Source organism: Sander vitreus, chromosome 10 (assembly GCF_031162955.1).
Source record: "Sander vitreus isolate 19-12246 chromosome 10, sanVit1, whole genome shotgun sequence".
Lineage (NCBI taxonomy): Eukaryota > Metazoa > Chordata > Actinopteri > Perciformes > Percidae > Sander > Sander vitreus.
In genome coordinates, this window is record NC_135864.1 from 10,945,188 (window position 1) to 10,960,655 (window position 15,468).

The 15,468-nt window shown below is 37.6% G+C and overlaps 1 protein-coding gene across 3 annotated transcripts; it reads left to right on the plus strand.

The window, feature by feature from the left end:
- The first annotated feature begins 3,587 nt into the window (after positions 1-3,587).
- Positions 3,588-14,970, plus strand: clnk (cytokine dependent hematopoietic cell linker). Of its 3 annotated transcripts, XM_078260207.1 has the most exons (18): positions 3,588-3,750; positions 6,780-6,887; positions 6,994-7,052; positions 9,793-9,940; positions 10,991-11,043; positions 11,138-11,180; positions 12,520-12,570; positions 12,645-12,679; positions 12,778-12,788; positions 12,881-12,964; positions 13,220-13,241; positions 13,416-13,440; positions 13,522-13,606; positions 13,690-13,706; positions 13,797-13,891; positions 14,177-14,293; positions 14,386-14,541; positions 14,629-14,970. In XM_078260207.1, exons 3-18 carry the CDS (start codon positions 7,050-7,052, stop codon positions 14,779-14,781), a joined length of 1,098 nt encoding a protein of 365 aa, XP_078116333.1. In that variant the 5' UTR covers positions 3,588-3,750; positions 6,780-6,887; positions 6,994-7,049; the 3' UTR covers positions 14,782-14,970. The 3 variants fall into 3 exon arrangements, with proteins under 3 accessions (XP_078116333.1, XP_078116332.1, XP_078116334.1); XM_078260206.1 differs by lacking the exon at positions 6,780-6,887; XM_078260208.1 differs by lacking the exon at positions 6,780-6,887 and having other exon boundaries at positions 3,589-3,750; positions 14,219-14,293.
- The last annotated feature ends 498 nt before the right edge of the window (positions 14,971-15,468 follow it).

The following is a 15,468-nucleotide window of genomic DNA, read 5'->3' on the forward strand; positions in this document are numbered from 1 at the left end:
GCCACGGATTACAGAAGAAAGTCTTAGTTTATTGTTAAACTGTTGAAGTATAAGACTGTGAAAATACGTAATAAGAAAGACTACACACTTCAATGTCGCATGGATGACGTCTCGCTGAAGCTACGATGTCTCTGTGTATCGTACCGGGGATGTAACATTACTCAAATGAGCAGCGGATCTTGCTTGTTCTTTTGCTTATCTGCTGAAAACACTTCACTGGATAAAACACATCAGGTAAGATAACGTTACATGTGTTGTGGAACAGAGCTAAGCTAGCTAGCGAGCAAGTTGAGCATCAAGCTAGGTGTCTTAAATTGTGTGAGACGAGAGATGTAGTTCACTGAGCGGCTTCACACAAAACTAAGTGGTACTATGACAAACCTACAGCTAACTGAGACTTTCTTCGGTTGAAAAAATTATCTTCTCAATTGACGAACATCATATTTGTAATCCATGGCTCAATTCAAACGGAATAAAAAAAATATTATTATCTCTCCATTGACTCTCATTCATATTTTTTCCGAATTAAGGTCCCATGAGGTCCACCGGAAGGGGCGTGACTTCGGCTCTCTATGCTGTGTGGACTAGCCAGACCCTCCTCCGCAGCGCTGTGGAGAAAGGTCTTGTAAAGTGACACTATGTTTTCCATAACGATGATAGTCAAACGAAAGAATTAGAAAAGTTGTGTAAATGTCTGAAACCCCCATATCTTTCCAATGTTGGAATTGGGGGAATTTCTGTAACTTTCCGAAACCAACAATCCTACAAGAGAAGACCACTTCATGCAGCTATTGACCAGGTGTGCAGAAGTGTGAGAGCAGGTTTCTTCTCTCAAGATCTTTTTTTTTTCCACTCTGCACACTGTGGTGTCTTGCTACAGCATCACCATTATATGGTGATGCTGTAGCAAAAGCTAGATTTTCCCTTTTTCCAAGTCTGATATTTTCCAACGCGCCTGCACCTGGATGTGCAAATTATTTCTTCGAAAAGTTCTTTTGAGACAAAAAAGATTCACTACCTACCCTAACCAAGTTGGTGCTCCCAAGCAGTCACAAAATGTCAATGACAATGTAAAAAATCCTACATAAGCATATAAAAGATAATTTGTTAAAAGTTAGGTAATTCTTTTATAAGAAACATTAGCCCATGTTTACCATCACTTTGTGGTTATTCTGTGTATAGCAGGGCCTCCTGATACTGACTACCTCTGCAGCTGTTCATACATGGTAATCTTGTACTTGATGTGGTTTATCACATCAAATGCATCCTTCCTGTGGAGCTGGAATTCAACATCATGACTTTAACTTCAGTGAATGCATGAAAGACTTGGGTTTTGTTAACCTATGAAAATCCTGAAATTTCAGTCACATGCACACACCACACCAATTTTCAACCTCTGTGTTCCTCACCCCCCAGGCTGGGACTCTGGATCCTATTTCTTAGTGACAGGTCCAGGACAGAGGAGGGGAGGTCGGTTCATTTTTTGGCTGCTGGGAGGAGGATGAGGGGGGGTTGAGGACACAGGATGAGCTGCCAGATTGACAGGCTGATGGGGCTGTCGCTGGGGACCAAGGTGTAGAGATGTTCGGGGAGTTGGCGTTTGCGACTCAAAAGATAAACATCAGTGAGAATATGAGAGGCTAGATGGTAATCTTTCACAGGAAGTCAGGCTATACAGTTGCAGAAGAAACCACAGGAGAGAGGCTGACCTTGTGCGCCTGTGCTCGGCTGCATTGCTTTTCAGAGGAGGCCAGGCCTCCAAGCCACTGCAGACAGGAAGATACTCCATCATAGTACTGCCCTGCTTAACATCAAAGACAAGTCAGCTCGAGAGTTTATGTGCTGATCATAGAGAAGTAAGCCTAAACTGTTTTATAATTGCTGCACCATTAGCAGCATTAATAACCAAAATTTCAGTCTATAGTTTGGGAACTGTTGCTCAACATCTATCCCCTACATTTTCAGTTTTAATCAAAACTTAAGATGCTTAGCTGAAAGATGCTAAATTGTTCTGAAGAGCTGAGGTGATAATTCTGTGTATATTTGTCACGATGAGTGTCTTTCACATTACACAGTCATTTGACCCACTGTTAATATAAAATATTGAACCTCATTAGGGTTCCCAAATATCCCAATAAAATCTAATTTTCTAACTACAGTTTATTACAACTTTGGTTCAATTATGTAGCTCTGCTATCAGTTCTATTGGTTATGATAGCATAATACTCTGTAGCAACATTGCTAAAGATAGGTCCATCTTGTCCCTCCGGTCTGGGTCGCCTTCTCCAATTTATTTTCGGGACATGGAAAAAAGTTTCCCTGTTCATCAGAGAGGGGGAATCTTCAGACTGTACAAAACACTGCGTCTCTTGAGTGTTGCGACGCAACACAGATACTCCTGTTCGGTGGCCATAGCTTCACAATGTCCGCAGGTACACCACCAGTTTCCCGAAGTATGAGGTTCTGTTGCGGCATAGCTCTCTCTCTCTCTCGTAGCCATTTCACGGAGCTCCCGCAGCTTTTCGTTCAATAAACAGTCTGTACACTTACAAAGTTCTCAATGCTTCGGTTAACATGTAGGGACCCTCACTATGCTACCGTTGAAGTTTGGTGATATTTTGAGCCTTTTTAGTGGTATAAATAGCGATTTGTTTTTACTTTCCCTGTGCCCCGAATACTAGCGTTGTAAGCTAACCAGCGGTCTGCGCTAGCTTCGTTCAAGCTACAAACACAATCAATTAGCATAAAAACATGTCCCAGAGAACGACAGCGTGGGTACACATCCGTTATTAACCCTTAGGTTCATTTTGCGCTGGAATTGTCCTTTAAATATAATGCATCTCAATTTCTGAATTTTTGGTTTGTGTGTTAATCAGCATAGCATAAAAACATCATGCTGATATTAAATGTTATAACTGGGCATTTATTAATCTGAGTGCTGAAGATGTGACCATAGATTTTTAAAGTATTACCAAAGTGACAGTAGACTCTTCATTAACTGTTTATTCAATAAACTGAAAATATTACACTCAAGTGAAATATCACTTCAAAGGTTAAGCTTAAATAAGATAGGCCTACTATCACAAATTGTAATTTGGGTTTACCTTCTTGTTTGATATAAAAATGAAGCCAGATGATGATCTGATTGTAAGAGTAAATGTCACCGTGCTTCCTTTTGCACTTTGCAGAGCAGAAGATGTTGTTGAAATGTCACCATGTTACTGCTCAAATTAAGAGAAATAGCTGTAGCATTGGCAGATTCATTTGACCCTGATTTATTGAACAAATGGTCTGAGCCTGGTTTTCAGATATAATTTGGGAGCTTGCACATTTACATTTTGCAAACTCACACTCGCAAAAGTTGTCAAACCCTCAATGACTTTTCATATGTATATTAATAGGATGATGCAGACATTTGTTGTAAATAAACATTATTAAAAAAAAATGAAATACCCATATCACAAACAATGTTTCCACAAAATATTTGTGTACAAATGTTTTACTGTCTAAACAACTGTGAAGACCTCAGGTTATAGGCCAGTTATTCACCACACAGGAAGTCATTTTGCGTTACTGCAGTGGGCTGCCTAACTCTGACAGTCAGACTTTAAGCAGCCTGGGTGTTTGTCTGAGCGAGGGAAATAAAAACTGCAGACTATCTATTTCTGTAACCAAATACATGTAACCAAATAGGCTTGCTGGACACCCACTGATGCAGGTGTGCGCTTGTTGTTCAAGTCTTCGGAAAAGGTAAGTAAAAAGCATCAAAAAGTTAGTCCGTAGTAAATACAGATAGACTAGAAGAATAGAATAGAATAGAATAGAAAGGACAAGTATGGAAATATAAAAAGACAAGCTTTGAAATGCAGTATTTTCTGCTAGAGTTGACAATTCTGCTTTGATTAAAATTCAATTTAATGTATAGTAATCTTAATTTTTTTATGTGAATTTGGTATTGGGGGGCACGTTTAGTCACAATGCTATAAATCAATCTGATTATTCAAAAAAAGGCGCAAAACTCATTGCTATAGTTGCATGTAATACTGATACATTTAAACGTCTTTGTGTTCACGCTAAATAATAGACATCTTCACTGCAATAATTAATTGTAGTGATAGTGATATACTGTATACTTCATAGCAAATGGACTTGAAAAACCTCTAAGAAATCTTTTCATCTTTTTATCCAAAGTTGTAAAAGCAAAAGCCTCATATGAAGTTAAATAAATATATATATATTTTATATATTTTCTCTCTTAATATGGGTACATTGAAATCCCTATTTACCTGTGGTTTATAATGTATTTGAAATAAAATATAAACAGGTAAATAAGGATTTTTATTCATATAAACCTATTAACCTTAATTCAGTCTGAGAAGCACTTAACATAGAGACATACATTTAATGAGAAGGACTGACTAATCCTGGAGGCTCGAAATACACCAATTGTCATTACATATTAACTGCCACAAAACAAACTAACAGAGGATTCATTTAAAACATAAATATCAACACCAGTGACAATTATATCAACAACAGTGAGTGGCATTTTATGACAATTTACAGTGTGTCCCAGTTTGATCCCTGTTGATATTGTTTTGCTCCTCAGACTGAGCTCTTTCTTGCTCTCTGCAGTTGATACTTTCTTGATGCCCGTAGCAAAGCTAGGTCAAAATCCTTAAGTAGTCTGGTGCTTTGAGTTGCCACAAATTCTCTGCACCCAATTTCCATGGGGCAGAAGTTTCTTTTCCAGACTAACTGTTCAACCTCAGACGCTGGCTCCAAGTACCTAAGCTCTTTCCTTTTCATACGTCTCATCCAACACCACTTCCCATGGCCCAGTAAACTCTGCAAAGTAGACAGACAGCCCCGCTGAGTGTTGGACCACACTGTCAAATCCAATACTGAGTGTGATTCTCCCTTTTGGGACTGTGAGTTGGTAGCCTGTAATGTCTCCTGGCATTTTCACAATCCTCACTTCTATTTTAGGTAGGTTTCCTTCCTGCTTTCCGTTTTGTTTTCCTTCACAGCCAAAAGGATTGAAAGAAAAAAAAAAAGAACATGTCAATCAAAGAGTGATTGATTGGTCCTGGCCCAGTGGCTCTCTTCCTCTTCTTGCTTCTCTCCCTGGAAACATAATTTTAAAATATCATATATACATATAAAATAATGTCTTAAAAAAGCTCATAAATGGAGGATACGTGACAAAGACCCACGTATAAGTCTCAGTTTTCTTTTCACCATTAAGATTCAAATCATATTCCTGACACTGTGGAGCACTAAAAGTCTGGCACTTTGCACTATCCAAAAATAAAGCAACACAAGGTTAAAAAGTGCATACGTGTTTCTGTGCTTTGTTACAAAGCTTGCACATATCAAGGCAAATTTGGCATTGTTTGGATCTGCAAGTGTTGACAATTGAATAGTCTGGAGAGACAAACCAATTTTCATTTTCTTCACTTGACTGATAGGTTTAAGATAAATATTTTGAAGAGAAAATGGTGAAACTAGCACTGATTCCCCTACTTACAGAGATTATCTGAGATGAATCCTAGAACACATATACCAAGGTGTTATGCTGGGAAGAATAAAGTGCAGCATCTGATACTAGTGGGTTTCTACTTCATAAAACTATTTCAGACTAATGATAGCTTTGTATCGTATCTTTTAGTTTTTAATAAAAAAAAATTTTTAACAGAATACAAAACATACAACTCACAACATGAACTTTTTGAACAATTTTATATCTTTTAAGGTGGATTCTGCAATTCTCGAGAAAGATTGTAAAAATTCAAACTCAACACCCAAACAAATACACCCCTGCCGTCACATAATTTGCTGCCACAGCAGCATCTTTTCTACACTATGCTGATGACACCTGACTCTCTCATGACAAAGCAAACAAACAAATTATATGAATTGACTCTGCTCTGTTGAAGCAAAACAACTATTTGATTTTTGGTGAACAACAGCCACTGTGACCACAAGTGACAACTCAATATAGTTGTGCTCAGTAATGTCAGCTGCAGCTATATCTCTCCAAACTGATTCTGATAAGCTAACATTAGCAACCTCAAGCTACTTTTCATTCAAGACCAAGTGAGGCTGTAGTTGCAAAACCTCTGAATGTACTGACTGAACAAGGATGTTTAATTTGTTTATGAAACAAGCTTTTACTTTGAAAGAGGAACCTTGTATTACTTCGTCTTTCAACAGTTGTACAAAGTATCACTTTACTGAGTACTGAGTGATAAATATGGAAACAAACAATTCAATTTAGACAACTAAAATACATAACCACAAATTAAACAAAGCAATCCTTATATCTTTAGTGATGTTCTTCCCCACTATAATTATATTATTATTAGCATTATATTGATTTCTTTTTATCCAAAGTTGTAAAAGCGAAAGCTTAATTTGAAGTTATATAAATATATATTTTTATGTTTTCTTGTAACCTGTTGTTTATATTGTATTTGAAATAAAATATAAACAGGTAAATAAGGACTTTTTTAATCATTAACCTAAATTCAGGCTGAGAAGCAGTTAACATAGAGACATAAATTTAAGTAAATTACAATTACTAATCCTGGAGGCTCAGTGGGATGTTGTAAAGATTAACACATTATATAAATTGTTTGTATTCATATGTTTCTATGTTTAAGCAACATCTGTCCTTTTTGTGTAAACAATTAAATTATAAATCTGTCAATATTTAAAAAAAATTGTTCCGCAATAAATTCAGCTATAGTTTCTTTTCACTAAATGTTTTATTTCAGAAAAAAAACTTTAATTCAGATCAACAGACTGAGAAGCCCGGTGAGAACAGTGAGGGGCCACAAACAGCTCTGTTTTGTTGTGTAATAAGACCTCGTTCTTCTACATTTGTAAGTGTTGAGGAAGAAAAGTCCAAGGACAAATTGTGTTGGAAGGCCACATTCTTCAGCAGAACCAGCACCAAACTAATTATGTTTTTTTTTATTTCTGTTTCAGCCCCTTGTTAGCTGCAGAGAGAGAGAGGGAACAGCCATGAGGCTGCTGCTGTGATAATGGTGAGTTATGGCGCCCGTATCCACAACGTTTCCTCGATGGTTCCACGTGAATGTTACGAGGGGAAGCTTTGGGAGTTTGCAGCCCCCTGTGTAATTACCTTTTAGCACAGAAATGATGAAGGAGTGAGATTCAGCTCTATCATTGTTAGTGCACAGCAAGAACAACACAGAGCAGACCAGGATTATGATTCATAACTATTGTTTTGGTTGGAATTATACAATTAAATTATGAAATAATATTTCAATTTATTTAGTCTTACTTATTAATAGAATAATCATCTCTAAAATTCACGAAAGCCCATTAGTTTGATAATATGTTAATGTCATTTTAAGGAGTCATTTTAATCTATAAAAGATGAAAACAAAGCATGTCCTTTAAAATTAAAGTAGTTGTTTTTAACTCCACATACATGTCTTATTATGGTTATGAATACTACCTGCAAATGTGCCGTAGACAGGGAACTGGCATTGATGAGACATTAATGAAACCTTAATCCTCATCTACACGCACACTGTGGGACAGACTGTTTTTAGTCACACTGTTTTTTGGAAACTTGCAATAACATTCAGATGCTTTTTATGATGTACTTTCTTTCCATTGTTGGCTCATGATGCTTTTCAGTAATGCAGCACAGAGCAATGGCACAAAATGTAAAGTATTTTCTTTGATATCATGTTTCTGGATTTAGTGTCCCTCACATCGACTCCAAAGTCACATGAACTCAGTTTAGGTTACTTTCACTTTCTCTGTCTTTAGCAAGAAGCATGCTAATCAGAAATGAAAACTTAAAGTTATAAATGTAGTAGTAAAGCAGTCTGTACTGGGTTAAAAAATAATAATAAAAAGGTTCCCTACCAGTAAATGTCATCCGCTTGCAGGATGATGACAGCTTTCCCTTTTGGTCGATTAGATCCCTTTAGCCGTCTGAAGACTGTAAGTGTGCATCATCTGCAGCCCCTAAACAGAGAGATAAGTGAGATATTTTCAGCACTCTGGGCAAGAATGTGCTCCATGTGAGTGTACAAACGCTGAGAAAATCTTCGACAATGTAACATGTTGATGTTAGAAAGTGACCCTGTGTGGCAAGTTATAAATGGCCTTTGCAGAGATTTAAACATCATAATATTATAGCATAATAAATTCACCTAAACCTAACACAGTACTTAAAATGCAGGTATAGAGTACGGTTACTTTTAGTTACGTTTTGTAAACATATGTTTATTGATTTTATACATTTAAGAAGTTATGGATATTGAAACATTCCCCAATAAGAACATTTGCATTATATAAAATATTAAATAAGTTAGGATTAATGGTGAAATTATACAGTCACTGTCTTTAGTGATAAAAAAGAGGATGAAACCAAAATACAGTAAAAATACAGTCGCATGCATAGGACTGAGTATGGCATAAATAACTCACAATAACATTAGTTTATGTCCTTCACCTTAGCCTTACACTTCCAATGCCTCTTCAATGTCCAGAAATATCTCCCAAATATTAACTGTGTCAACCAATAACCAAAAGAGGGGCAACTATAAGGGCCTATAGGTCTTTACTGTATTGGAGATGAGGAAAAACATCCATGAAACCAAGCCCACCACCGACCTCTAAAAGTTTTGAATCTCAACACATTCCCACAAATAATGATACAAAGTGCCTTGTTGTGTATTGCACTTTTTTTACATTCGTCAGGAATATTAGGATTAAATGTATTCAGTTTTACAGGAGTGATGTGTTCTCATTACCCATTAGGGACAGTTATATTATACTGAAAGTTTTAAAGTCAAAATCATGATGTAAAAATGTTGACATTGCTCAACTCTAAAAGGTACATTGAGTCAATCTTGTCCAACAACCTCTTGCAATATAAGAACCTAATATTGTGCTTTATTTAGAAAAGACATTTCCCCCATTTGTGCATATACACAGCCAAACAAGTGGTTATTGTAGGAATCATTTTCTTTCAAAATACACTCTCAGAGTTCATCATTACTCGTGAAAACAAAGGAACCTGGGCTTCCAAAGAAAGACATTTCCTGCTTTTGGTGACATATTGGTGATGATACTGCACTGCACTCCTCTCAGGAAAAGCCAATCTGGACTCCCCTTTTCAATACAAAAGAACTAGTTCTGATGTGAAACACAAAGCATTTTCAAATTGAATGAGAGAAGCTGGTTTGAATGACCATGACGGATGCACCCACCTATAATACATTCATCCTAATCTCAACCATTTTTCCAGCTTCGCACATGTGCACAAAAATACACAGTCACAATGCACTTTGTATCATGTGCCATTAATTCACAGAAATGGACTATATTTATTATTTAACAGACACTTTTTTCTGTGTAAATGTGTGCGTATTGGTGTCTGTGTGACTGCAAAGAGTGAAGCTTTAAAAAGGAAATCCCTTCAGAGACAAGCAGTGGGTTATGTGCAACATAACCCACTGCACCCACACCTCATTATAGCTTCCTGTGCTTATCAGTGTTGTATACGGGTCTAACACTACTCAGAATATATTAATGTGTTACTGTACAAAGCAGCAAGACTCAAAGGCAGATTAATATATTCTAAACAATTGCAGAATCAGATCAAAAGCAGTCTTTCTTGTCTTAAATCTTAGTGACACACACACAATTTCCAAGAGCTCAGTGTAAAAAGATGAAGTTTGTTTATTGCACACCAGGTATCTCCAAGTCTAATCGGAAGAAACTGCAATTTTCTCTCCACAGGATCGCAACAGGACAGGCAGGAACAGAAATCAAAGTAACTATAACAGCGTCGTGGCGCGTCAGTACGACGTGGTGGGTGACCTGGAGGAAGAGCTGCATGTGTGCATACTTCCTGCAAGGCCCATACATGATGAGAGAGAGTATGCAGGTAGAGAAGAAAACAATGACTTCATTCACATTGACAAAAGCTCCTATTTTGTTGTTTTCAGTTCCGGTTTAACCTGGTTTGTTACAGTTTTGTTGGTCGCTCAGTGGGCTGAGAATGAGTAATTCTGTCCGTCTGTAGGAGTGAATTTGACCTTTAATATTTTGCCCCTTCTTGTCTTACTTTCATTATTCATGCATACAAATATAGCAATTAAAATAGATAAAGAGTTCATAAACCTAAGAATTAACTTTAATTTAAAGAAGTTTTTGCGTTGACACATTGAGGGTGAGTTTGTTTCACTTTACTTCACAGAAAAGATCTGGTGAACTAAATTTTTGTTTTGTTAAAGAGGGAATGACATGCAGGTAAGGGCTGCAGGTCAGAATTGAAACCACGGCTGCTGCGGCAGGGAATGAGCCTCTGTACATGGGACGCATGCTCTACCAGATGAGCTACCCTGGCACGCCTGGTGAACATAATAAGAATGAAGCTGAATGAAACGCAGGCACAAAAATAACAGCCACCACAAACTGTGGTGAGAATGAAAGCAGTGTGTATCTGAGAGAGAGAGAGCGAGAGAGAGAGAGAGAGAGAGAGAGAGAGAGAGAGAGAGAGAGAGAGAGAGAGAGAGAGACGCAGCTCCTGATGAGTGAGCATGATCTGCCAGTGGGTCTCCAGGGCCATCTGTTGGTTGAGTCAGACAGCGGGAGATTACAATTATCCAGGAGCCAAAGGCAGAGAGAGGGAAGCATGTAGTGTGAATAGACTCCCTTTACTCTCTTGCATGGATGTGGCCCACAGCCAGGGGCCTCACAGCTGCATGTCTACAACTTTATACTGAATGTGGCTTTTAAATTTGTTCACACTTAGTGTTCTCCCTCTGTAATCAATGCAGTCTGCTGCTGCTTCTGCAGTGTACTGCTGGGATTGGCAAAGACCGACTTACAACAATGATACAAACTCATGGAGTGTTTAAACTGTCAACAAACACTGAAGCTACAGAAACAACTGAAACTACTTTCATTGCTGTCACTGTCTTTTACTTTCAAGACAGGGATCTTCCAAGGTCATCATCGGCTCAGAGCCTTGTATCACTCTCCACTGTAAGCTTTCTGTTTTCTTTTTTTATTAATGCTCCATTACAACTGTACTGCTGTAAGTGTCTGCTTATACTTTATGTGCTCTTCACTTCTTCAGGGTAACTCCAGCATCCTCTCAAGAGAAATCCCATTTACTTCAGGTAAAGTGACAAAACTCTCCATCATCATTCTGAATTTTGATTATTGTGGTAAAGACATTCTGGGGAAGTCTTACTTGGCTTTTCAGTACTTGGCCATAGGCTGCTACTCAGCAAAAATGTACACAGGGTTACTTAACAGGCATTATTGAAGATTTAACATAAAATGAAATGGCTCTCTGGAATGTTAGAAGGTCACGCATGGTACTGAAAACACTAAAAACAGACGCAAAACCCATGCTGCAGAGCTTTGTAAGTCTCTTTGAGGTCATTGTATTGTTTTTACAGCACATTTACTGCGTGGGTCAGTCTTTTCAACCTTCATAGACTGTTTGCAGCTCTGGTAAATCCCCTGCACACTACTAGAGGCAGGCAGTTAAGTTAGCAACTAGCTAGTGAACGTACGTTTCTTTTAGGGTGACCTCTTACCACCAGTCCAGGGACAGCAGATGTGAAATAGCCTCCAGGCCAATTCTGACACATGTTATATTTTTATTTATGTATTATTAGTGTGCATTGTCCCTGATAAAAAAAACTGAAGTAAATAAAATAAAAAATAAATAAGTGGTGTGGTTAAAAACCCAGATATTTGTCTCATTTCAAATCAAATATAATGTTTTTTATAGCATTAAATGTGATTTATATAATGAATATAATATAGCTGATGGCTTTCAAGTCAGTGGCATTACTTGTTTTAGTTTAAAGAGCCCCTATTATGCTTTTTTGGAATTCCCGTCTTTTAGTGTGTTACATAGTTATTTGTGTATGTAATAGATGTTTAAAGTACAAAAAAACCCATTTCACTCAAAATGGAGCTTTTGATGGAGCTCCAAAATGGAGCACTTTTTCTCAACTGCCTAAAAACGCCTCATCCACATTCCTGTTTGAAATTAATGATGTCACCGATTGATAATGCCAGCCCAGTTTTTCATATGTGCTGCCCATACAGTAGGTGCTGCCTGAGCAAGCACAGCCCGCCCAGTGGCTTGTTTGAATTTGGTTGACAAATCACAACAGAGTGGGCCGGCTGACCAATCAGAGCAGACTACGCTTTTTGGGAAGGTGGGCCAAGAGCTCAAATAGAGTGTTTTATGCAGAGGAGCTGCAGCAATGGGCAGTATGAGAAACACCTATTCTAGTAGACCCCAAGGGTATAAATATGACGCCGAAGAGGAGTATAACAGGGGCTCTTTAAAGTAAACTGTAACTACAGCCTTGCAGTTTACTAAAAAAAAGTAAAATACCAGGAGTACCAGAACCTCATAATTGTACTTAAGAGCACAACTTTAGTAAATGTACACTATACATAATTATTTCTGCATTCTGTGTATCTTAAACACAGGACCTGCTATAAATAGAGACCTGAAGCCAGGCAGAAGAAAGGACAAATTAGGTAACTACTTTACTTTACTTTTACCACCCTCTGGCATCAGAAGCACCCCACGTATTCACATGTTGCTCTTACAGATAAGGGGGTCACACCTGTGCTGCCAGCAGGACAGGTAAACACCTGTGCCATATACATATATTGTTAACTCTGTTTTTGTGTCAATACACCGTGCTAATTGTGAATGACTTTTCTTTCTTTCTAATATCACAGCACTCACACAGGTACTTTTCTCAACTACTATTCAAGTTATTCAAGTTAATCATTGTTGGGTTTAAATGAGTTATGAATGGACTCAAAGTCTGTGTACTTCCAGGCGCTCTCCACCACCTCCACCGTTGACCTCAGAGTTAGTGAAAGACTTGCCTGGGCTGACTCTACAAGAACGCTGCAGGAGAGAGTGAGTAAGTTACTTTTGTAGCAGGGCACAAAGAAGGTAGACAGACCATCGCCTGTTGTTGTCTAATTTTGCTGTAGTTGGCTTTGACCCTATGTGACCCTTTCCTCTGTGAGTAAATGGTGGAAAGTGAAAGGAGGCTCTCTTAGTTTACAGTTTGCACGGTGGGGCAGTAACGCCATCTGCTGGTTAGAAGAATAATAACTGAGATGAAGCATGTTGTTGTTATGTTTAAATAATGCCCCTTTTTCATTTCAGTGGACAGAAAGCAACAAAAAAAGTAAGGAGTCAAGCATACAGCATTATTTCAATGAAATAACATTTCACATTTCAGCTATTTTTATTATAATTTTGTACATTATATTTTATTCTACACAATTAAACTTGTAACCTGACTAGAAAAGACTCCTTGACAAACTTTTAAATCTAATTGTCTTTTTAATACTTCTAATAGGCAGACTCCAGTTCACTTCCCACAGGTAAGAGCTAGATAAGTGTGAATGTAACATTTTTAGGTAGAAACAGCTACACTGTTTTAATAATGTTGAATGTGTTTTTAGGTCTACAGAAAGCTGAAAGTGTTTCATCACTTCATGCCAATCACAGACATTCTCTGGATTTGGAAACTCATAATTTCGAAACAAGGTGTGACTTTAATTTCTCAGGTATATCAGGGCAATTATTTCATGTTATGTCATGTTTGATTTACTCTTTCTTCCTTTATTTAGGTCACAACAATATCTAGGTAAGTAATGTTATAGGTCATCAGTATCATTACACAGTTATTGATTAAATGAGTCAACATGTCAACAACAACAACAACGTCTATTTAAAGAAAGGGTGCTATCAAAACGTCATCACCATGAGTGGCCTCAGACTAAAGAAGACGTTGACCAACATGACTTTGTTCCAATGGAAAAGCCTCAACAGGTATACTTAAAAAGTCCATAGGTGTAAAGTCATTAGTCACTGAACTCTATAATAATCATTGGTGGAAAGTAACTAAGTACATTTACTGAAGTACAATTTTGAGGTACTTATAATTAAATATTTCCATTTTTTGTTACTTTATACTTGTACTAATGCATCACTAATTATAATCCAGTATATGATTCGGAAATGGACCATTCTGCATAATGAGTACTTTTGAACGCAGAACTTTTACTTGTAACTGAGTATTTAACACTGTAGTATTGCTACGTTTACTTAACGAAGAAAGATCTGAATACTTCTTCCACCTCTGAAAATATTTGCCAGACCTGTGAAGAAGACTGGTACGTTGGGGCTTGTACTCGAGCAGATGCTGAGCACGCCTTACACCTGGTGAACAAGGTACTGTGTCTCTTATAATATGACATTAATAAATATAACTAATAGCCTATAATATGTCTAAAGCTAAACTTCTTTTGTTTATCACACTTTAGGACGGGGCATTTTTGGTACGAGACTGCTCCATCAACACCAACAGTGAGCCCTTGGTGTTGACTGTGTATCACGAAAAGAAGGTTTACAATGTAAAAATCCGGTTCATAGAGAGCACCGTCAAGTATGCCCTGGGGACGGGACAACGATCAAATGATGTAAGTAGACAAATTAAAAAAGATAGATCAACAAGCACTCTCTTCATTCATTATATTTACTGAAGCTCACATTTTATCTCTCCTCAGATGTTTGACTCTGTGGCAGACATCATCAAGTTTCACTCCATATTCCCAATAATACTCGTCAGTGGGAGAAATACTCCCGGAAGCAAATGCCCAGAAAACTGTGTGCTGACATGTCCAGTAACGAAAAGGGATGTTGACCAGCTGCTGCAATAACACAGAAAATATAACAGCAAAGATAATCTGTTCCATCCTATCTGGTTCGTTACACTAATATGTATGTTACCTACAGTACGTGACCCAAAACATCCAATAACGTTAACCATGAGCATGTTCGGAAAAAGATGAGTGTGTATAAATTGTGAAAGTGTTTGCTTGTGTCAATAAAAAAACTGTTCCATCTAAGTCTGCAACTAAGGATTATTTTCATGATCAATAAATCTGATGATTCATTTTTTGTTTAGTGTGCCCACATTCCAAAAACACAAAGATAATTACTTTACAATGATACAAAATAAAGCAAATTGCAAACTCTTCGCAGAGAATAATGATCATGTTTTCTTGATAACTTTTCATTTTTTAATCATAACCAGAATAGTTGACGATTAATTTTTCTAAGCATGTCAGAATTGTGAGCTTCATGGCTACGCAATCAAAATTATGACTCAACGTTCCACTTCCGGGATTGTTCAGGTGCCGCCGGAAATTTCGCAGGATGTCCCTCTTTTCGGCTAGATGTCCGTCACTTTCCACTTTCGTTGTGTTGGCATTGTAACCTCCGGTTTGATATTATTTGAGGACTGTGGTAACTGCTCCTCAGATCTCTGCAGGGCAAATCCAGACAGTGTAGGGAATTATGTTTAAAACAAGGCCCTAAGGCCTGTCAAATTTGACTCCAATTTA

Coding starts and splice junctions, on each gene's coding strand:
- clnk (XM_078260207.1), top strand. Junction 12,965..13,219: donor CAAGAACGCTGCAGGAGAGA/GTGAGTAAGTTA, acceptor TTTTCATTTCAG/TGGACAGAAAGCAACAAAAA. Junction 14,294..14,385: donor CCTTACACCTGGTGAACAAG/GTACTGTGTCTC, acceptor ATCACACTTTAG/GACGGGGCATTTTTGGTACG.